The 22,416-nt window shown below is 35.6% G+C and overlaps 1 protein-coding gene and 1 long non-coding RNA gene across 3 annotated transcripts in view; both read left to right on the forward strand.

Annotated features, from left to right (window-relative positions):
* The window catches only part of LOC136845966 (lysosome-associated membrane glycoprotein 1-like), a 12,436-nt gene extending 234 nt beyond the window's left edge, over window positions 1–12,202 (forward strand). The window contains exons 2-5 of the mRNA XM_067116516.1: window positions 5,804–6,150; window positions 7,513–7,747; window positions 7,946–8,155; window positions 10,821–12,202. Coding sequence (XP_066972617.1) covers window positions 5,804–6,150; window positions 7,513–7,747; window positions 7,946–8,155; window positions 10,821–10,960 — 932 coding nt within the window. The 3' untranslated portion in view covers window positions 10,961–12,202. The remainder of the gene's footprint in view (window positions 1–5,803; window positions 6,151–7,512; window positions 7,748–7,945; window positions 8,156–10,820) is intronic.
* A 5,811-nt stretch (window positions 12,203–18,013) lies between these two features.
* LOC136845974 (uncharacterized) lies at window positions 18,014–21,601 on the forward strand. 2 transcript variants are annotated; one of them, XR_010855303.1, is made up of 3 exons: window positions 18,032–18,258; window positions 20,669–20,841; window positions 21,327–21,601. It is a non-coding gene; the product is annotated as an uncharacterized lncRNA (long non-coding RNA). The 2 variants fall into 2 exon arrangements; XR_010855304.1 differs by lacking the exon at window positions 20,669–20,841 and having other exon boundaries at window positions 18,014–18,258.
* The last annotated feature ends 815 nt before the right edge of the window (window positions 21,602–22,416 follow it).

Genomic DNA, 22,416 nt, shown 5'->3' on the forward strand with positions numbered 1-22,416 from the left:
CGTCTGAAATTAACAACTCTTGGACCTGCAGGTATCATCAGCTGTTAGTGCCTTATGGCGTGTGTTTAGAAGTTTTCTGTTCTCGTTTAGGCGAGGTGATGTGATTGTCATGTGATCTCGGCGGAGAGAATCATCGGACGGACTTTGTTCACGCCCCCCGGCAACCGGATCCGGGTGCGTGTGTCAATTTAGTACAACCCAGATGGTTTATATAACGTAACGTTGACAGGGTCGCCCAGAAAATATGCATTTAACGTATTGACGACGCGGACAAAAGCTTTTTGGCCATCTGTAACGATGTTATATTGTGCATCTAGAAGAATTTTCAGTTTTGAGTTTTTAATTGCTTAATTTGGAAGTTAAGCCTAGTCACAGCAGGCAGAATGTTATTTAATTGGAAGGCCTAAGCCACATTAAAGCTGGAGCTAGGCCAGCAGAGTTTCTCGAGTCGGTTTGGGCATCACCGGTAGGGGGAAGGTCTTTCTTGCTCAGGTTCTCGTTGTAGAGTTTTTCCTCATGGCCAGATTTACCCATATCTATGATAAGCTTCTGACTTGATGGCCAATTTTAACAAAGATCTTAGGCTAACCTCTGACTTCGTGGCCAATTTTAGCCGAAATGTCTGTGACTGCCATATGCCTGACCTACGTACGTCGAAATGATTGTAGGGTTAAGATTTAAAACTACAGAACGTCTATAGACGGACTGAAACGGGAACGGGAAACAAATATTGAGGCATTCTGGCAAATCCCCTGTAAATGCATCTCGAGCGGTGCACTGTGGGCATGACATGGGGTACTCTGCAGTGCTCCTTCAACCCCTACCTGCAACCCTTTTCATTTGTTTTACTGCACATCCATGGTTTTTCATCTTTCTACCCTCTCCAAATTTTTCACTAGTTTTACTGCACCTCCATAGTTTCTACTACTTCCTACCCTCCTACATATTTGATAGTGCAACTGAGATTTCCCCTGTTAAGCAACACCTTTACAACCTCTACTCTAGGCAACACCTTTAAAATTTTACTCTAGGTTTCCCCTTTTGGTGCAGAATGACCTCTTGGGTCCCAGCGCTTGGCCTATGGCCTAAATTTTATATTCCATTCAGTTCTCTTACAAATTTAGGGCTGACATAGATCCTCAATGATTTGAGTGGTAGTTTTGTTGCAATGCCAGGCTGTTAGGCTAGGGCATGAATCCAATATGTCAAGATTCCCAAAAATATAAGTAACCATTTAGGAATTTAGGCATATTGGCTGTCTCTTTTCTAGTTGTAGGTAAGAATAAGAAATTCATTTTAGAAATGTAACTTGAAAGTAGCAGGTTTAAGCTGAATTTAAATTTGGTTTGGTGATAACCTTGCTAGTCTTTGTAATTGGTGGTTAACTGGTTGTCTATCCTGACTTTGAGGATTCGAATTGATGTTTTGTTAGGCTGATTTTTAAATAATTTGTTTCATAAAGTTTTGTGTGGGGTGTGGGATTGGTTTTAATATTTTTTTTTTTGTGGTTTTTTCCTCAGTGGATTCAATATTTCAAAGGAATCACTGTAGTCCTTTTTCTGTGTCATTTCAATTCTTGTTGCTTTTAATTTCAGGCATAATGTTAACAAGCCCTTTTGTATAGCCTACCTTAGCGAAGAACACACTTGTCGGAATTATTTCATTGTGGTTTCTTTTCTACTGCTTTGGATATTTACCCAAAGCACAGTGAATCACTCCTGCTAAAGTGCAAACTTTATCATTTGAGTTTCTATGGTGCAGGACATTTAACATCTGACGGGGTGTGTAGTGTAATTTAAAAGAAAGGATTTATTTTCTTAAATTTTTTAAGGGTACTTAATAAAACAAGCAAAACTAGTGGGTGTTATGCTAAGCTAGCCTAATGTACACAAAGATGGGCCATAGAATTTCCAGTGCTGTGCAGAGTTAAACTAGAAGTTGGTGTTCTATACTGTAATTGCTCCAAAGCTAAAGTTTGGAGTTTTAACCCATTAGTTTTCTGCTTTGGGAACTAGTGAAGAGTACAAGATAGCCGGATAGTTTTCATGAAAGCCTTTGGAAGTTGGATCTAATTACTTAAATGAATGTAGTAGATGTTTTGTGTGAGGGAGTGAAGCAGAATTTTCTTTTTGATAAGGTATCTTTTGAAACCAGCTTGAAGGTATTTCATGCTTTCATGTACTTAAATTTTAATCTGTTTTGACTAATGCATTAACAAAGTGAAATAGTTTTCATGTTTTCATGAATGGATGTCTGGTAGTTGCCTAGTTCTAGCAGGCACTTGGGTAATACAGTGTGGTCATGCAAGTTTGGATGTCAATTTCTAGAATGTTAATTGTGAGCCATAAGCTTTCCCTGGTCACTGTGGTACATGGGGCTATTTGTTCACTGCTTTTGAGGTAAATGGCAGTGCAGCCGTAAGTGCCGTTCACCTATCCAGTAGCAATGTAGGTAGCAATTCAGCTTTGTTGGTTGTGATTAGTTTTCCCATTGAGTATTTGTGTGGAAGGGTGGTTAATTGGATAGACATTAGATTTTGATAACAGAATTCAGTGTTTATATCCCCTAATATTAGTGAGCAATGGAGAGTTTTAGTTCTCGTGGCAATAAATGTAAGGTTAAAGGGTGCTACTGTAGTATATCCACCATTCATTTTCTACATTTAACCCCTTGGGGGCTAGTACCAAAAACGGCGAAATTGTAGATGACTGTTTCAGTCATATGGGGATCAAATAATTTTGTATATAGTTTGAGGAAGTAATTGCCATAGACCTTAATTAGTGTTTGGTAGGTCACAAATAGCTCAGTAGATATGCTATAGTAGCACCATTTAAAGTTTTTTTTTTTCTAAGTGGATTGAAACATTATAGGCTATTTTATTTCTCTACTGTAGTCAACTTGCAGTGTTACTTGTTGCAAACTCTTAAGTCTTCATTGTTATAAATTATGCGGAGGGTTTGCCCCCAGTGAAATATACTGAATTTTGTCTTTGAAAGAAATTCACTACACTTTATTGCACTAATTTTGGTGTTCAGCTTTTATTTGAAGCTTACAAATTTGTGTAGCTTGGTCCCTAAAGTAACAGGACTATTTAGATTTAGGGTAATTAAATTGACTTAAATTGACAAGACTTTGAAATGTTACAAAGTAATGACAATATTGATTACAGTCCCTAGATCTGCAGTTTCCCCGAGAGAGGTAGTATAATCTTTAAATTTTTCAGTCCGTCCCCAGATCTTTAGGGTTAGATACACTAAAGTCTCTTGGTTTTTGAGTCAATCTTAAATGTTTACAATTGTATTCTTGAACTTTGACTTAAGCAACAGGTGCTTAGGTAATTGTGATTTGAGCTAAATGAATCTTGTATGTTAAGTTGTCCTGGCAGTTTGAGGCTATTTAGACATGTATGGTTTAAAGTTAAATTGGTGGTTAAGAAATTGGACATCCCAATAACATCTCATAGTTAGTTTGTGATGTAACTACAGTATTGCAATTTTGGTGTGGATAGCAAGTGATTGTGGGAGCAAAGTAATCGAGAGTTTGCAGTTTTAGTTTGAGTTAGGCATGGTAGTTTGAAATATTTTGTTTGAAATATTTTGAGTAAGTATGGTTTTAGAGAATTTATGAAGAAATTCAAGTTTTATGAAATTTAAGTTGTCAGGATGAAGTTGAAAATTAATTTAAGAGGAATGACTAGTCTTGGCTTAGCTTGTTTTAAAGATAGGTTTTCAGCTTGTTGTAACACGTATGTAGGCTAATTGTCACTTTTGATATTTTCAGCTTGTTGTAACACGTATGTAGGCTAATTGTCACTTTTGATATTTTCAGCTTGTTGTAACACGTATGTAGGCTAATTGTCACTTTTGATATTTTGAGTATGACTCCTTGGCAATGTACAGTAGTTTGGTAGCTATTCCGTTGTTCGTACTGCAGACACTTGTTTGAATTTTTTTTTTTTTTTTTTTTTCTGTAGATGTCACAAATGACATTCTTGGCGAACTTGACTTGTAATAACTGTTGACCCCTTAAGAACAGAAAAAAAATTTCTGCATGGAAAATGAAGTTGAGCATATGATTTTAAAATTGGACTGGGTTGTGTTTTCTTCAAAAGAAATTTCCTAAATTGAATTTTATTACTTAAGTTTTTGAGCCTATGACAGGCAAAGCACTGTGGCCCTTTCTTTGATGTGTACCTGTTTGTCAGTAGTGTTCCCTTAAGTGTAGCATATAGTACACTAATTGCATGGCTCATTCTTTGATGTATACCTTTTTGTCAGTACAGTGTTCCCTTGGGTGTAGCATACAATACACTAATTGCATGGTGTGCAAGTTTGTTTGAGCCTATGATGGGCAGAACACTTGGGCCCAGTGTTCCCAAGTACAGTGTTCCCATAGGTGTAGCATGCACTGATTGCATGGTGTGCAGGTTCTGTAGTTTTAATTAAGCATTTTGTTGGAGACTTAACTATGTAAGGTATATATGTCCTTTGCCCATGTATCACTGTGAGACCTCAGTTTTTACTTTTGTTAGCTGTTTAGTCTCCAAATATTTTTTAATGAAATTTGCCTGAATGTGTTGGCACTACTGTATTGTATAGTTGAATGTTGCCAAAGTTTCGAATGTGGTGGTCGTGACACTAGATTTTCATGGCACTGAGGTTTTCTATACCTATAGCAATGCAGTTTTGAATGTATTGGCCTGGAAATTTTAAGTTTTCTGTACCCATAGCAGTGCAGTTTTGAATGTAATGACCAGAAAAGTTTGTTTTCTATACCCAAACACTGCAGTTTGAAGTAAAGTTACTAACCACCCACAGAAATTAAGAATTTATCAGATTTCTTAATTTTTTTTTAATGTTAGATCACTATAGTTTAATGTACAGTACTGTGAAGTTCTTAATTTTATATATACTGTATAGTTGGGAATTAATTTTGCCTTACCACAAATTTTTGGTGCTCTGGTGTATTGAAATTATTAACTTATTCAAATTTTAATCTTGCTAAATGCCCAGTGGCCTATAAGATTTTTATATTGGTAAGAGCTTTAATAGTATATACAGTAGTGTCCATTTACAAATTGCAGTAACTTTAAGTTTTAAATCTCATTTAGTAGATATTTAGAAATCAAACTAGTTTTTGAGAGCAATTTGCAATTAATCAAAGCTTAAGAAGGATTATAGTAATGTATTTTTCTGTGGACTAATATTAAACATAAGTGACATGTATATTGGATCCTGTTGAACCCTCAAAATCCTGTGCCTGAAATATCTGGGTTGACCTACTAGTCTCATGAGTGTGGCATAGTCTCTTGAACGTGGCATGTCTTCCAAGTTATGAAGTGGCAGGAAAAACTGGTCCATTTTGATTTGGTAGTAGTTATTTAAGGGATACTGGCATTTGTTGACCATAAATTGATTGCAGTATGAACTTTTTTTTTATATGTCAGGACACTTTTTTTTTCTATAGATTGAATGGATGTAGGAGCATCCAGGAAAGCAAGCTTGTTTGGTTTTATCATGGAAATTTGAAATGTTTTTCATTGCATTTGACAAATGTAGTTAAATGGATTTTAGGTCTTGACTAGTGGTTGGTTGTAATAGTTTTAGGTGTTAAGGGTACCTGACAAATGGAAAAAATACAACATACTGTACTGTAGTACTGTAGTGTTATGGAAAAAATACAACATACTGTACTGTAGTATTGTAGTGTTATTGCCCTTAAGTTTTTATATATAAAATTTGTCATGTACTATACATGTATTGGATTTTTAACACTGGATTTTTAACACAAAGTTATTTTTCAGGGTCAGTCATTGGCCAAGACGACACTACCATAGAGCCGGACACTACCCTACCCCCAGAACCCCCAACGACAGTACCCCTCACAACAGAGGCTCCCATAACGGAACCACCTGCTACAACAACTGCTCCACCAGAGCCTGAAACTACCACTGCTCCAGAAACCACAGTTCCACCAGAGCCTGAAACCACAACTGCAGCTCCTGTTCCAGACACAACCACTGCACCTGTCCCTGTTACCACACCAGCACCCGAAGCAAACTACAATTACAATATTACAGAAAACAATGTGACATGCATCATGATTGAAGGGGCTGTCACCTTCTTGGTGAATTATACAACTGTTAACAATGTAAGTTGGAAGTGCATACTTTTACCTCAGGTGTATTTTCACATGCATTTATTGTTTGATATTCACCTTTATACCTTAGTTGGAACAAGTGGGACTTTACCTAAAGTTATCAGTGTCTTGGGATGGTTGAACTCTTGCATGTGTTTGTCATGGTCAGAGGTAGAAATATTGGCCAAGCTTTATAGAGTTCAATCAAAATGCCAAGATAATGTAATATTCCTGTAAAGCTTAAATAATTTTTAATTTGGTAGTTTAGTTGATTTTAGTATTACTGTTTAGTATTGCTGTTTAGTATACTGTTAGGAGTTTTATCACAATAGAAATACTTCAGATATTGCAGAAAGATTATTCTTAGGGTTTAAGGATCAGAGTGGACATTTGATGATTTTTTCTGGGTATGCTATGGCTAGTGATAATGCAGAAAAAACACAGGATAATTTTATTTTTAAAGTGTGCTTGCTTTAGTAATGGCTAGTGCTCATGCTTCCTGTAAGGATAAGTGATGTCAGTGCACCTTATGTGGTGCACTGGATTCATTACTGATGGTTGTTTGCAGTGTCCTTTTGTCCATTAGCTGCACCCATTCTTGACCCTTTTACTAGCAGAGTTCCCATTTTCTTTTATGCTATCCAACCTCTCCAACTCCCTCTTTTCACTGTTGTGTTGTATGACAAAGTGCTGTGTTTGGCTGTATAGCCAGATTTTCATGAATCATAGGTTGAGTTCTGGTAATTTTCAGTTGGAGATGAAAGTGCAGAAGTAAAATGTTATTGAATACTGAATTGTTAAATGGTAAATGAGTCAACTTCTCTAGTGACTGGAAAAGAGATTGGAGATGCAGCCTAGGTTTGGTTATTAATGGAAGGGAAGAGGCACAATCATTGTATATGTAGGAAATTTCTTGACTAAGTTTGGGTAAGCTGTGAAGTGGAGGATGACCCTGGAAGTCTTATATTCTCAAACCAGACTTTGGTTTGATTGGCTTTGGTATAATGAATTGGACTTGATTTGAAGGAATGTTGATGACATTGTTCAATGTGTATTTAATTTGGGTCTTGGGGAGAATGTGAACAAAATGGTTCGGCTGTGCTTGCTTAACAGTATGCTAACAGTTTCTGTAGACCTTTCCTTCAGTACTCAGTTCTTTGCTCATGATAGCCTTAGTCTTTACTATAGACCTTGCCTTCGATATTCAGATCTTTGTTTTGCATTGCACAATAGCCTTAGTTTACGGTTACTTTTTATATTAACTTGCTGTCAAGTGTTAAAATGTTTTCCTACACTTTGACTTAGAATTCTTCAATTCCATGCTAATACTGCCTTAATTTGATTGGTTTTAGATAATACTTTTTTTCCCAACAGGAGACGAAGACTGCAACAGTAGTACTACCAAAGCATCCAAAAGCTAACTCTGTAATCACTGGCACCTGTAATGGTACAGATGGCCAGGAGGAAATTCAAGTTACCTGGGGTCCTGCTGGGCAGTCTTCCAGTGTGAAAGTAGAATTTGGTGTAAAGGGTGACTCCTGGTCTGTTTCAAGCTTTGTTGCAAATTTGTTCATGGATCCTGTGACCTTTGCTAATGGAACAGATGCTGGTAAGAAAAATTGATCACTCGGTTAAGATAAATTCTGTAGATTATGTAGTACTGTAAAATTTTTCTTGCCCCTACAGGTAAGAAAATTTTTTGGTGGTCACCCACCACAGCTTGTCTCCCCTGAGTGTTCTGTGAATCATAGCTTCAATGTAGCTTATGCAGAGGTATAAGTTTTTAAATTTTTTCTTGCCCCTACAGGTAAGACCCTCTCTTTGGATGTCGACTACGGATTTTCTCCCCTGAGCGTTCCCGTGAATCATAGCTTCAATTGTCATTCTTCCTTGAGTGCTGTTAACATTACTGCAACGATTGGAGGGGCACCCTACTCTCTTGGTGTTTCTTCAAAACTGGATGGAATTCACATTCAGGCTTACAACATGGTCCCCTACGAACCTGATTTCGTTTCATGTGAGTTTACTTAATTTGGTACATGAAATTGGTAAGGGTTAAGTTAGTTGCCGTTCATTGAAAATTTGATCCATTTATGTAAGTAGCTCTGAGGTCAGCATGTCAGACTAGTCTTTAACTTTGGATTAAGCTTCAAATAAAAAAGATAAGAGTACCCTTGTAGGTATGTTAGTAACTTTTGTAGGAGATGGGCTTGACCACGTAATAGTCGGTATGTCTTGGGGAGTTTTTGATACTGTTTTCAGAGGGTATCGGAAACAGGTCATTCTTCTAGTATTACCCACTCTTAACAGTAGACTGATGACATTGGCAGCGATATTAAAGTACTTTGCTGTTTTTAAAGGTTCATTGAAGAAACCATTAGTTTATCATAATGAATGTTACAAAGCAAATGCAAACGAGGATACCCTGGTGAACTTTTGAGTGACTTGTTTCAAACTTTCGAATATGAAGATGCATTAGTGGTATGTTGAGGTGACTGGAAAGTAAGTTAATGCTGAAAATCAGTGGGAACAATGTGACAAGAAAGGAACCACAGGAAAATTCAGGGAAAGTGGCCTAGTATGGGGAAAGGTGTTGGGGGGGATGAGGTATGTAGTTTGGATGGGTTCTATAACAGGATGTGGGTAGGATTACTAGATATAAATTATATACATTTGAAATGCATTTCATAAGAGCAAGTAGAGTTGATAGGATTCTGAAATCCCTCTTAGAATAAGATGTGTTAGAAATTTTTCCCAAGACTGGAGTGAAATTGATGGCTTCATAATGGGAGTTAAATAAATAAAAAATTGCACATGACCGAAATGGAGAGATCCCATTTTATGCATCTTGACCCTGTAATCGGAAATTCTGGTGTAAAAACATTGTATGCTTTTGAGGGTTTAAAGTTAAATATTTTAAGGATATGGGGAGAAAGAGACTGCGAGATTGATAGCAAGAGGCAGGTAGCTCCCATTATTTACCCCTTCTACTATTAGGCACTGGGTTTTCTCTTCCCTGTTTTTCCTTCTAGCTGCTTCTGGAGATCCCTGCTTTTAAGTCTTGGTAGTTTATTGCAGTACTACTATTTCTAGTGGTAATGCTGTGCTGCATTTGCTCTTGCTAGTGCTCCTGCTGCTCTTGATATTGGTTTCTCAGCTTGTAGATCTACCCCATTGCTAGTAATGTGATTAATAGCATTGATAGCCTTTCATGTAGTGCAATAAGGTCCATGATTGTTTACAAATGTTTATTATTCTCACATATGGTTAATGGCAGAATAGTTTGCCGTTTAAAGATAAAGTATGAATGGCAGACAATGGACACGCCATTGCTCCCTCTCAAATATCTTGGAAATTTAAACTCCTTCACATAGGTCAGCAAAAGGCCCACAGCTAGAACCACAGGTGGTCCAAGTTAGTGGCTGTTGTTTTGATTTGGTAATTAAAGTGCCATCTTCCTACACTACTTTCAACCTAGCTCACAGGGGCAGTAAGGTCATGTTGAAAATGAAATCTTGACTAGTCTTCAGCTAAAGTAACTCTAGATCTGTTCAGCTAAAGTAACTCTAGATCTGGTCTAATAATTGAAGATGAGGGTAATGAGGTTAAAATACTTAGCATACACCTCTTTGGCATTCTCATGGGGATGCTGAGTAAAGTGTTTAGAGGTATACTTTTGTAAGATGACTGTCCCATTTCATATTTTGGGAACTCCTTTCCATTCAGCTTTGGAGGAAAATTTAAATATTTTAGTGTGATCAGGGAGTCTAGTTTTTTTAGGAAGTATGCAGTGTTTTTATTATCAGGGTATGTGGTTTTTCATTTACTGCCATTATAGTTGGGGATTTGGTAAGTTTGTACGTAGTTCATAAGGTTAAAAATTTCCTCCTCCCCTCCTAAGGACAATGAAACTACAAGCATTAGAGGATACTAAGTGGGTTGACAAAAGTAGGAAATTTATACTAGAATATAGTGCACCAGTGTGCCACTTGATTGTTCCCTGTACTACTCCTGTATAAAATATGTAAGTGTATTTTATTGGTACTGTAAACTGATTCTCAGTGGTTTCATCCCAAATGACCTAGGCTCCAATCCCAAAGAATAAATACTATCTAGGTGTCTAAATTTGCCTCTGTAATAAACCATTTTAGATTTTAAGCATCTTGGTACTACAGTCTGTGTACTGAATGGCATTGTTACCCTGATCCACTTCTCACCATGGTTAGATGGTCATGTTTATGGGCTTTTTGTGCTGACCCTTGCTTGACCAATCTTTGCAAATGACATCTTGGTAGACCTTACTGAGGATTGTTTGAGGTGCCTTGCCTGGCACACAGTAGGCAATATTTCTGGCTCATTTCTGTATTCTTGCATCTAGCTGCATTGCTCTCTGCCTTTTTATATGTAAAGTTCTTGTCTTATAAATTTGGTGATGATAATTTAAACATTGTACAAGGAAGCTGCATGATTTCAATTTTAAAATACTGCTCTGCTTACCTCACAAGACATATAATATATACCACATACTGTAGTACAATAACCTCTGGTGCCAGATCTTCAGTTAGTATACAGGTTGTTTACTTTTTATAAATGTTGTAATGGTGTTTTAAGATGCTTACTGTATTAGCTTTTGTGAAAAGGAACTTTTGTACCTAAACTAATTATCTTTCCTTTCATTTCAGCTGTTCACTGCTCAGCAGATGAGATCTCTGATGTAGTACCCATTGCAGTTGGATGTGCATTGGCAGCTCTTGTAGTAATAGTACTCATTGCATATTTGGTTGGACGTCGTCGGCGTAGTGCTGCATACCAATCTGTTTAAGTTTGTAGTGTCATTGATTGAGAGGAAAGTAAATTGGTTAATTTTATTTTTTAATCTGTGATAAAAGTATTAGGAGCTAAATAGTTACTCATTGGGTATATTTGAGAACTACAGCAGTAGGACATTTACTCATGGGTATATTGTTATCTAGCAGTTGAAGTTCATTCCTGTTCATTTGAAATGAAAGCTCAGGTTGTGGTTATGTCAACAGAATTAGTATTTTGGTCTCCCTTCTGGATTTATTTTATTTGCTGTTTTGGCCCCGAATTGTTTACAAAGGGAAACCAAATTCTAATTTATTGTAAGTAGGGGTAGATAAAGACTTCAAGTGACTGAAGTCTAGCTGTTAGATCTGACAGGAAGCTATTTTGCTCCGTGCCAATTTTCCTTAAGTTGAAACGAGGATTTTTACATGAATTTCTTCAGGAGGGTGTTCTATTCAGTTGAAACTTAATGATAAAATTTTTTAGTGTTTTGTTCAATTTACTTTTTAATTGCATAATTAAAATTTGATTAAAATTAAAATTACTAAATTACATAAAATTTATACGTATTAGGAAGTAGATGAATTGAGCTGATAGGGAAATTTGCTGGGTTGATATACATGAAGCAGGAGGAGTGGAAAATTCCCAATTCTGTTTTTTTTTTTATGTTCAGCAGGGTTATCTTAGTTAAACATAATTAATGATGAAAGTTTTAAGTGTTCTTATTGTGTTCATTGGAGATTATTTTAAGTTATTATTACTACCAGCGGGGGGACAAAATGAATGAGCTGGTAAATGGTGGGAAAAATTGCTGGTCAGGAAAATGTTAATTGAAGTTGGGAGAAATCTAGGAAGTTCTAAAATTGATAAATTCTGAATATATTGAAGACATTCCAGTTGAAATGATAGTAATAGCAATGCTGCGTAGGCTTGAAATTACTATGCAGCTATTTAGTAAAATTTTTTATGGTTAAAAATTTAAAGCTCTACAAAGTTCACCTCTGTAAATAACACTTAAAATGTTTTTCTTGGCCAATATTACGCATTTAGGTAAAATGGTAACTGGTCATGGAGATGCCATGGGTAGAATTATTGTAGTATGAATATTTTTTTCTTAGAGATGCTTCTCTTGATGAAAGGTTTACTCTGGAATTTCAAGATCAGTTACCCCAGGCTGTGGTCGTCTGCAGATTTAAGGATGTAACTATTTTACCTTGTAAAGTGTTTGTAAATTTTTGAATTAAAAATAGATCGCCAAGGCAAGTATTGTTACCCCTTGATAATTTTCTTCGAGTATTTTGTGGTTGATACTACTTGTCAAGTGCACAAAATAAATTCAAAGTTAACTTTCAAAACTTGGATTAGCAAACTGTTGGTATGGTCTTGCAGAAGCAAGCATACCACATTGTGGAAAACTAAGCATGTTTAATCAAAGTTCTACTAAAACTAAATTAAAAGCCATTTTCCACTGACGTGATGCAGACACAACAGTTGCAAGTGCTGCACTGCAGCAAGAGTAAGTTTGTCCACTGTATTGCACTGCACAAAAAGGACAAGACAGAGTTTAAGATTCATTGTAATTGTGTGCTGTGACTATATGCCATTCAGTACTACTGGGTAGACTAAACATTTTCTGATAATACATTGCATACTGAAGTATAGCTGAACGATCAAATTTTAATGTGTATCAGTCAAAACTTCATATGGAAATGGATTGCCATTTTCTTGTCATAAAGCTGTTGCCCACTCCACATTCATAAATATGAATGAAGATACTGTACTTTGTTGTACTTAATTTGCCATGGGTATAGTTACTTTCTCAATGAAGGTAATTGAGACACTGGAGTAATTTGACATGGCAAGTGAAGGCATGTGGTTGTCTTGAATGTAATTCAGTAAGTATCTAAAATGTGAAGAAATTTAAAGGTTATTTGATGTTGCACGTGTTTTTCACAAATGGAGGAAGTTTGCAATTATTGCTGTTCAGTATTGAAATCCTACAGTATGTAAGGTGACTTAAAAACTAATTCAGTATGTTGCTAATTTTAATTGAAGCAAATATGGATTCCCTGAAGTGATATATGATCAAGCATGCTGAGTATTTTGTAAATTTCTAAAGGTTTCTCAGTTACCCAGCTAAATGGTTACTGTAAATCTTAATTCTTTTCATCCTTTTTTTGTCTGGAAAGAATTATTTCCATTTTTATACAGGTAAAGACTTTATCAAATTTATTTACTGTGTAAACTGACAGACCACTCTGTAAATATATGGTGTGAATGATTAAAGCAGTTGAAAGTGGAGGTTCACTGTTACTTACAGTAGTTATCAGTTACATTAAGTACACAAAAATTCACTTATTTCAAGAGTGCATTAGCAAACTGGTGGTTATGGTCATGCAGAAGTAAGCATTATCACATTTTGGAAAAATAAGGATGTTTAGTCAAAGAACTACTAAAATTCTAAACCAAAGCTTGTTCCATCGATGTGACGCAGACGGACAGTCTTAAGTGCTGCACTGCAGCCAGAGGAAGTCTGTCCACTGCATTGTACCACACAAAAAGAACCAGAAAGTTTTTCCAAATTCATTGTAATAATGTGCTGTGACTATATTCCATTCAGCACTACAGGGTAGACTGAAAATTTTCTGATAGTACATTGTGTACTGAAGTGTAGCTGAAGGATTAAATTTCATGATCTCCAAGTTATGAATCCAGACTTCATATGGAAACGGAGTGCCATATTCTATTTGTCATAAAGCTGTTCCCCACTACACATAGATAAGTATGAATGAGGATACTGTACTTTGTTAAATTTGCCATGAGTATAGATGCTTTGACAACGAAGGTAATTGAGACACCGAGTAACTTATGACAAGGCAATTGAGTGTAATTGAAGAATATTAAGTATAAAGTGTAAGAAATTAAAAGGAAATTTGCTGTTGCAAGTGTTTTCCACAAATGGAGATCGTTGAAGTTTGCAATCCCTACTGTGCTTGTGTTTAGTATTGAAATCTTATAGTATGTAAGAGTTTAAAAACTAAAATTAGATATGTTGCTAACTGTAATCGGAAGCAAGTATCAATTCTTTTATAAGGTCTGGTATATGATCAAGCATGCTGAATAGTTTGTAAATTACATGTTTCTCATTTTTTCATAGTTAGGAAAAAATTTGTACATTTTTTATTGATCTGATATATGTACTGTGTAAACTGACAGACCACTCGGTAAATATTCATGCATTGTGAATGATGACACTAAATGAAAGTGAAAGTTCACTGTTGGTTACAGTAGTTGTCAGTTATATTGAGTACTCCATGTGTGTGTAGAATTGGGAACACTGGCTATAGGCCACAATAATACAATAGTGTATAATAATGCCAGACAACTAATGAAACTGACTGCTGTTTAAACTTGATGGCAGCCTTGGACATATACTGTACATACACAGTAATTCCTTAACAGCTCACAATCCCCATTAGGCAAGAAAATAAAACTGGTTAATGAAAGATGACATGGATCAGGAAAGATTGTTGAACTAATGGTTTAGCTTTTAAAACCTGGTCAGTAACTTTGTTGGTTATGAGATTTCCTCACCAGATTTCCTAATCAAATTTCCTTTTTAGTGGCAAATACTGGATTTGGCAAATTTTTGGCTTTGCTTTAGTGTTCTTTTGATTAAAACTGAATTTGACTGTGAGATAATTGGCGTGACTACTGCTGGGTGTATGTTGGTCTGTACTATTTTAGAAATTTTAAATGACGTTGAGGTAGATAACCTTTTGGGTTATCTGAAAGAATCTGGAATCTGGTTATTTTAATGAGATATGATTTTAGTATATTTAATAAAGATTTCTTCCCAGCCCAAGAAGAACCCTAAAAGAGTTCAGAGGTCTGGTTAAACAAATCATTTATAACTCAAAACAAATAAAGATTTCAGTCTTTTATTTCATATACTAAGTATATATTTTGAATATAAAAGTTTAATATATACTTTTTTGTTGGTTCTATCTAATATTCATTTTTTACGTACATTCACCTATTCATTATCAATCATATCATTAATTTATATATTTCACCTTCATTATGGCGATGAATAATCCTGATGGGTTCCGGCGCTTGGTCTTCGAGACCTAAATTTCATAATCAGTCAATATGGATAGTCATCTGTGCCAATAAAAGCACGATCTTTTTCTAGATGTTAAGCTCTGCAGATAAAAGGGTTCATTTATGGAAATAGAAAAAAATTTAAAATGATTATGGCCATGAACATCATTGATTTTCTCAGCAGTAGGGGACTGGATATTGCATTAGTAGAAACTACTAAGATCTTTACCTTTAGTGTATTGCATTATAATCGTCTAATTATAATTGAAATGACTTTAAGGTTTGATTGAGGCTGGAAGGAATATCTAGTCTAGATCCTCGCTGTTATAAAGTTGTGATCATAGGCCTGGTCTAGTAGTCAAAGGTATGTATATACAGAATGAGAGGTGTATAATACTTTAATCTACTTTTGTATTGCCGAAATTTACCTCTTATTGCAATTGCTGAACACCACTAGATTTAGACAGCGTAGTTAGCAGATGGATCATGCATCTCTAGATAGAACTTGAATTTAATGAAAATAAATCATTATAATGTATGCACAAAGGGATGAATTAACACTAGCTGGAGAGATGAAATGACAAAGTCGAAATTTTCAAAATATCCAATACAGTTTTCCATGAGATGAAACCTAATAAAAAATAGTGAGGCAGCAGACGGGCTGATTAGAATGTGGGAATCAAATGGGCAAATTGCAATTATTAGCAAAGTTTATACGTAAGGCTTGTACAATCTATATAATGTCAACTTGAAATAAGACTTTTGAAGAATATTAAGTCATATGGTAAGTGAGTGAGATGTTAAACTGTCAAAGTTAAATAGGTTCCATATGTTGAAACCACTCTTGAGAGAATAGCAAGTGATGCCATCTGGGCACCAGAAGAATTGAAATTCGAAGATCTACCTGGATGGCAACTGAGCTGGTAGGGCGAGATTTGTGGAATGAAAGTACAAGCAATATACCAGCAAAGGAATTATACAGACTTTTTGCATCCCACAGCATTGAAGGCAATGATGAGTTCAGCTCTTTTGAAGACTAGTCTTAATTTCAATGAGAACTATTAGCAAATTCATGGTCATCATAATAAAGTTGATTGCAGATACGTTCCCCTTGCTTAGTATGATGCCATGATTATTCCCACAAGTGAACTGGAAGACTGGCAGTGACAAGAATAACGAGCCAATTTCATTCACTAGAAGTTCGTGATTGTTGAATTTTAGGCTTGCTTCTAGTCACCACAACCAAAAGAAAGCCTATAAAAGCGTTTTAATACCACAGATGTTTTGCAAGCCCTGAATGGTGGTTTCCTTAGCCACCTAGTAATACTGTATTTATAATTGTTGGTAGGGTGTTCCAGTTGGAATGCATATAGGTTTTCATTTCAGTTTTGTGAGTTAGAATGAATATTCATATAGAACTATCTTAGGAGGAGAAACGGAGAGACTGAAATGACTTGCAACAGAGATAAATGGACAAATACATTTATTATATAATTACAATATCAACGAATGAGTCAGATAATCGATGGCTAATGTGAGTTCTATCTTAGCTTTTAGTCCTAGTGTAGATGTTGTAGATGTTTAACACTTGTAATCCACAGAACGCTTATTCTTGAGTCTTGGAAAATTGTCAAGATAAAAATAAAAGACAAATGTCTACCGATGTGCAGGGGATGTAGACTTAAGTGGGAACAGTCTTACTGAAACGGGCTGAAGTTGAATCAGCTTTCTTATCTGCATTAAACGGCATGCATCGGTAAGATTTTGAGTTTGAAACAATTTCGCTAGAGGTAACTTACTCGGAAACAATACGAATTATCATGTCTAAATAGTTTTAAAGCCTTTGGGACATTAATATTACAGCGCAGCTGTCGAAACCATCTGTGAATGGTGGACTTTCTTTTGCATATATTGCCCTTTTTTTCCTGCATTCTTCATAGAGGGGTAATGTAGGGGGTTAGACTGAGATGCTAAGCTTATTACACAGCATGTTAGATAAAATATCAATTATTTATCTATCTCTATATGTATATATATGTGTGTATATATATAGATATATATATATATATATATATATATATATATATATATATATATATATATATATATATATATATATATTACAAAAATGCGTTCCAAGAAATTCAAAGATTTTTTATCCTGTATTTTTAATAAAGTCATTAAATTTTGGATAAATCGTCAATCCCTTATTGCTGATACTACGAAAACATGGTTAAATACGTTTTGGTGTTTTCAGGAAAGATCAGATCACAGTATCAGGCGCTTGTGAGATTGCATTTTACTTCAGTTAGAAATTGATTTTCGTTGTCTTGTGCGACAGCAGCAAGAAGGGAAGCCGTACTGGCTTTCATGGCTCTGTTGTAAACCCGAAAACAGCTTTTAAGTAAAAGATTCAGAGCAAATGCGATTTTACGTCTATTGTTAATTCCAATTGTTTAATGGATATTTACAAAGGACTTGTTTATAATGAATCTGTACAATTGTTAGACAACTATAGACTGCACGGTAGTAAATTCATATAGGTACGTACTGTGAAATGTTTGGAATTATTATAGGGTGAATTAGTACATCACTGTGTACTGAAATATGTGTAGGAGGGTGATGATTTCCGAACTGTATGCAAGCCAGTAGATCCGCACACGTCTGGAAAGATGTTCTTTGTTTTTTAATACATTTCTAAATAAATTGGATTTCACAGATTTCATAGCCATTAACTCGGTAATTCGAGATAACAGTTCATATATCTTTGAAGGTAAAAAAAATTTTTTTTTGGTCGATAAAAATTAAAGATTAGCGTATATCGTATAAGAACTACGAATATTCGTATTGCTGAAAAAATGGAAAAGACTTTTTTTAACAGAAAGAAGAACAAGAGTTGTCACTTTTTCTTCAGTTCTAGAATCCGTGGCTACTTCGTTCTTACTTCATGGTCCTTCATGTTTGACAACGATGCCTACCATGTTTGTTCGTTGCTGTGTCGGTGTTCGTTTGGCATATGGCGACTGTGCATCGTTGGTTATTCTCCGTATGTCTGTGAATATTATATTCTAGGTCTTATTTCTCACGGACATCTGTATTTTAACGAAGCTGCATATTTATCGTGGAGTTTTGAACGGTGCATTGGACGTGGACATCAGACTAGTTAGGACCGAATTTATGGAGCCTTTAATTCTTATGCTGTGCTGTGAGGTGAGTATTTAATGTTCTGTTTTATTTTTGGAAGTTTAACAGCTAAGGTTTTTTTTATATTTACAATTGTGGTGTCCCGAGTAAGTATTAAAATTTGTGTAACACTGTAGTGGTAACAGTTATCAAGATTGTCAACCTGGAGATGTCTAGTTGAGAGGATATTGTTCATAGGTAGTTGTACGTAGTTCTTTCATGATTATTGATACGTCTTCCTATATTGTTGCATATTTTAACTTTTCAAAAGAGCAGTAGGGAAGTGGAAGCTTCGTAGACTTGCGATGTTCTTCTAAGGCCAGGCCTTTAATTCTGTTAGTGCTAGGAAATGTGAAGGCATGTGAATTATATTTTAGTACAATTAGTCTTAAAGGTTTGTTTTTCAGTAAGCTGAAGATTAACAATTTTATTGCAACTTTCATCTTGAAGTCTTCACTCTGATGTTTGAGCTGATATGGTAGTTTAATCATAATCTGCTAAACAATTTCATGAACTGGTTTTAATTTAGTTTGAAGTACCGACTGGTAATATCTTGCATGTTTTGCTCAAGTTCAATTATAGTAGCCTGTTGAAGTTTATAAATTTTAAGGGCAGCAGTTGGCTGTACCTTTGATGCTGGTGTCTGTGTTCACTGGATTTTGACGTTTCCATGATAACTTACGATCGAGAAGTCTTTAGGCCTGAATATTCGGTTGATAGGCGAGATTTTTATAGTGGAACTTCAGTAATATATTGTAGGAATAACACCCGTAATTAGTGAGAAAGGGAAGGAAATTGTACTCCTGAATTACATAAAGGTTTTTTAATGTGTAACTTCAATGATTGTGGTATTTTTTGCTATACCACCATTTGATAATGGAGTTTTTGTTGTGCTCTTAGATTTTTACGAAACTCATAATTTATTAGATTTAGGTACAGACTTTTGTTTTAAAATTAGCTTCCATAGAGCAGGTTCTAAATATGGGTTTTGTGGGAGTGGTTGTGGTGTGCAAGTAAAAATAAACTTAGGTCCACCTTTGCCGGGGTGGCTGTTGCTGCCTGTCAGGCAAAGGTGGGCTAGGGCCGTACATGGCAGACTTCGGTCTGCCGTGTATGGCCTGATTATGGAAACCCAAACCTCTGGTTCTAAAGGTTGGGTTTCCATTGGTAGGAAGTGTTGGAGGTTTAGTGTTGTGGTTTTAGTAAACCTAGGTTTACTACGATTTGTTATGCCTTGGAAAGTTCTGAAACTTTGAAGCCATTATTCCAGAAGAAAAACGTTGGCTACTTGAAGGTTAGTACTGCTTTGGAAGCTTAGTACTGCTTTGGTAGGCATCGGTGGTTCGCTGTCGTGATTTTTCGAGTGAACAGTTTAGCATTGTTAAATGTCATGCCTTTGAAAGCTATGAAAAGTTTATAATAAGGTATGTAATTCTAAGGTTTCTGAAGTTTTGAGTATTTTTGAGTTCAGTCGTACACAACGTTAATACTTTCGCTGACCTAATAACTCTTGAATAATACTAGAGGAATTCAGTTATAGGTGGTTTAGTGTGGGGGGCCATTTTGCGATAGAAATAAGAAAATTCTCAACTTTTATCAGCAGGCTTAGATCTACCGATAGCCAAATTTTTTATACACATCAATTTTGTGGAAGGGGGTGTGGGTACACGGCAGGAAACAGTGGCTTTTGGGTGGGTGGGGGCCACATTAATTGCACAAAAAGCACTTAAAATATCCACAAAACATAAGCAGCTGAAACAAAATTAATCCTGGATAAAGTGTGGTTAATAGTGCCTAAGAGATTAAATGTATCTGTCCTGAGTCAGTCCTATCTAGCCAGGGGTTTTTTGGACTTGATCTTCCCCTTCCTCGCATGCTTCCTGGGCCGTATCTTGGGTTATGAAATAATTTACTGATAATCAGGGAAATTGATGGGTATTGTGCTTACACATGACTGTTTGGGCGTATGGAAAACGTGGTTGTCATTTACTTAATGAAACATGCTGGTCTGAAATAAGACATTGAAAGCTCTGGACGTTCAGGATAAAATTTATTCGATATTAGTGGGTTTAATGGAGATAATTTTTATTTGTAATTTGTCTATGAAGTTTTTATTGCCCATTAGTGTTATTTCGGCAGTGATTGGGTAATTAATACCCCTACATTATTTTGAAGTCCTTGGTGATATTTTTTAGTCCCTGAAGTAGTTAGGTTCGTCATTTTTTGTTTGTTAGAGGAACGTTGGTGTATCTGGAGGATGCGCGAGTTTAAAGTAATTCTTGGATACAGTTTAAATTGCTAGGTGTGATTTCTTTAAATTTGGCCTGTTCTGGCTTGTTGACGGAACTTTCCCCTTACCTTAAGATTGTTGGTAGCTGGCAGTTTGTGTTTATAATGTTTAAAGTTAAACAGCAGTATGGATTTCTCAACATTTCAGGTCACGCAGTCGTTATTTGCCGCTCTCATACTTAAGGAATGTAAAAACAATTTCGGGTACATTTCCCTACTAATGTCAATTTCTGGCTTGGCAAGTTATTCAAGCTTTAAGGCGGAAGAAGGAAATGCACTTCCTCAAGAGTTCTAGGATTTTTTTACTTTAATCAGGCGAAGGTAAGAGGAGAGTTCGATTTTTTTTTTCTCTATACCAGTCTGACACTTCATAGACCTTGCTCCTGAGGGATGCTGTCTTCAATTTGAATCAAGTATTTTCAGATACTTGAAAGTGGGCCTATGAATTCTGATGCATAGTTTGCTTTGGGATTATTTGTGTGAACAGAACTCGTGGTCCCCATTTGTTCTGGTGTACTCTTTTAAGTTTAGTTTTCCATTAGTCCAATATTGAAACAAGTTACTCTTTTCTTAGAATTTTTAGAAGTGCTGATTTTAAACTTAGCATTCAGTTGAGTGTTGAAAAAACCTGAATCTTTATTTGGACTGGATGATAAAATATTGTTGAATTTGACTAGTTCTTACATAAGCAATTCTTTCTTATGAAAGCCAAATTACATAAAAGCTTTGTAAAATTTTTGGCATTTATTTTTGAATACCTTTCTTAATTTTGCTTACCTTTCTTAATTTTACTTACATTTTTGCAGAGTTAAAGCTGAGGATGGCGACTTTACAATTCCAAGTTATATAAAAGGAATAAAGCCCTTTCATCTTCAACTTCAGTCATGAATGATGGTTTGGCTTCACTTGTAAAAATCAGTTTGTGCTGACTCAAGTTTTAAAGCTTGTTACTCCCTAGTTGAGAATATTTTCAAATGATAAATTTCGTACAACTTTATATTTACTTTAAACCTGTATTCTTAGGTTGTATTAATCTGTGCGTGTATGGGTTTTTATTAAATTTATCATGAAGCAGTGAAAATTTTTTTATAAGACTACTTAAATATCCTAAAAAAAATAAATTTAACTAAATGTCTGAGTTCAGTCGTAAACTGCTTAACACTTGAACCGTATTACGTAAAGTTGATTAAGATGGTTCTTAAGAAAATGGTTCTTGAACATTTCTAAGTTCCAGCCAATAAATTTAAGGCAATCCAATTACTAGTTAACGTATTTGAGGCAATCAACACCTTGTTCAGAAAGAGAGGGTGCTGGAAGCATATTGTCGAGGTCCCAGAAATATTCAGAGGATGGAGAAACTTGAATGGTGAAACGAACTGAAAATAAAGTGTAAAGGTTAATTGCGTAAATGACAAAAGATTCAGGGTTAGCACTATCTGATACTAGACTATAAAAAGCTAAGGTACTTGATAATTTTATTCCTGTGCAGGAATGCTATTTACTTTAATGGACAGGCCTCTTCGGGAGCGTAAGGTTTAAGCCTGACATGCTCAACAGTAAAAACAGGTATTGTGGGTGCATGCGCGAAGTGTGCTTTGGTATTTTTCTAGGCTGCTGGTAAAAATGAGGTTCTAGTGACTTCAACTATGATGAATTTTGCTTAATTTTATGAGATTGCCGAGGGCCAAAAATGAACCAAAACTGGCTTCATCAAGATTGCCGAGGGCAAAAAATGAACCAAAACTGGCTTGATCAAGTGATGAAAGGTGAACAGCCAGGACAGAGGGTATGTAAGCGAAATTTTAAAAAAAAATGCATGAAGTCTTACACCAAATCGGCCTTCGCTGAAGTTACCTCCTTTATAAACTTGTGGATCAATGAATCGCATATGGAAGT

Source organism: Macrobrachium rosenbergii, chromosome 2, assembly GCF_040412425.1.
Source record: "Macrobrachium rosenbergii isolate ZJJX-2024 chromosome 2, ASM4041242v1, whole genome shotgun sequence".
Lineage (NCBI taxonomy): Eukaryota > Metazoa > Arthropoda > Malacostraca > Decapoda > Palaemonidae > Macrobrachium > Macrobrachium rosenbergii.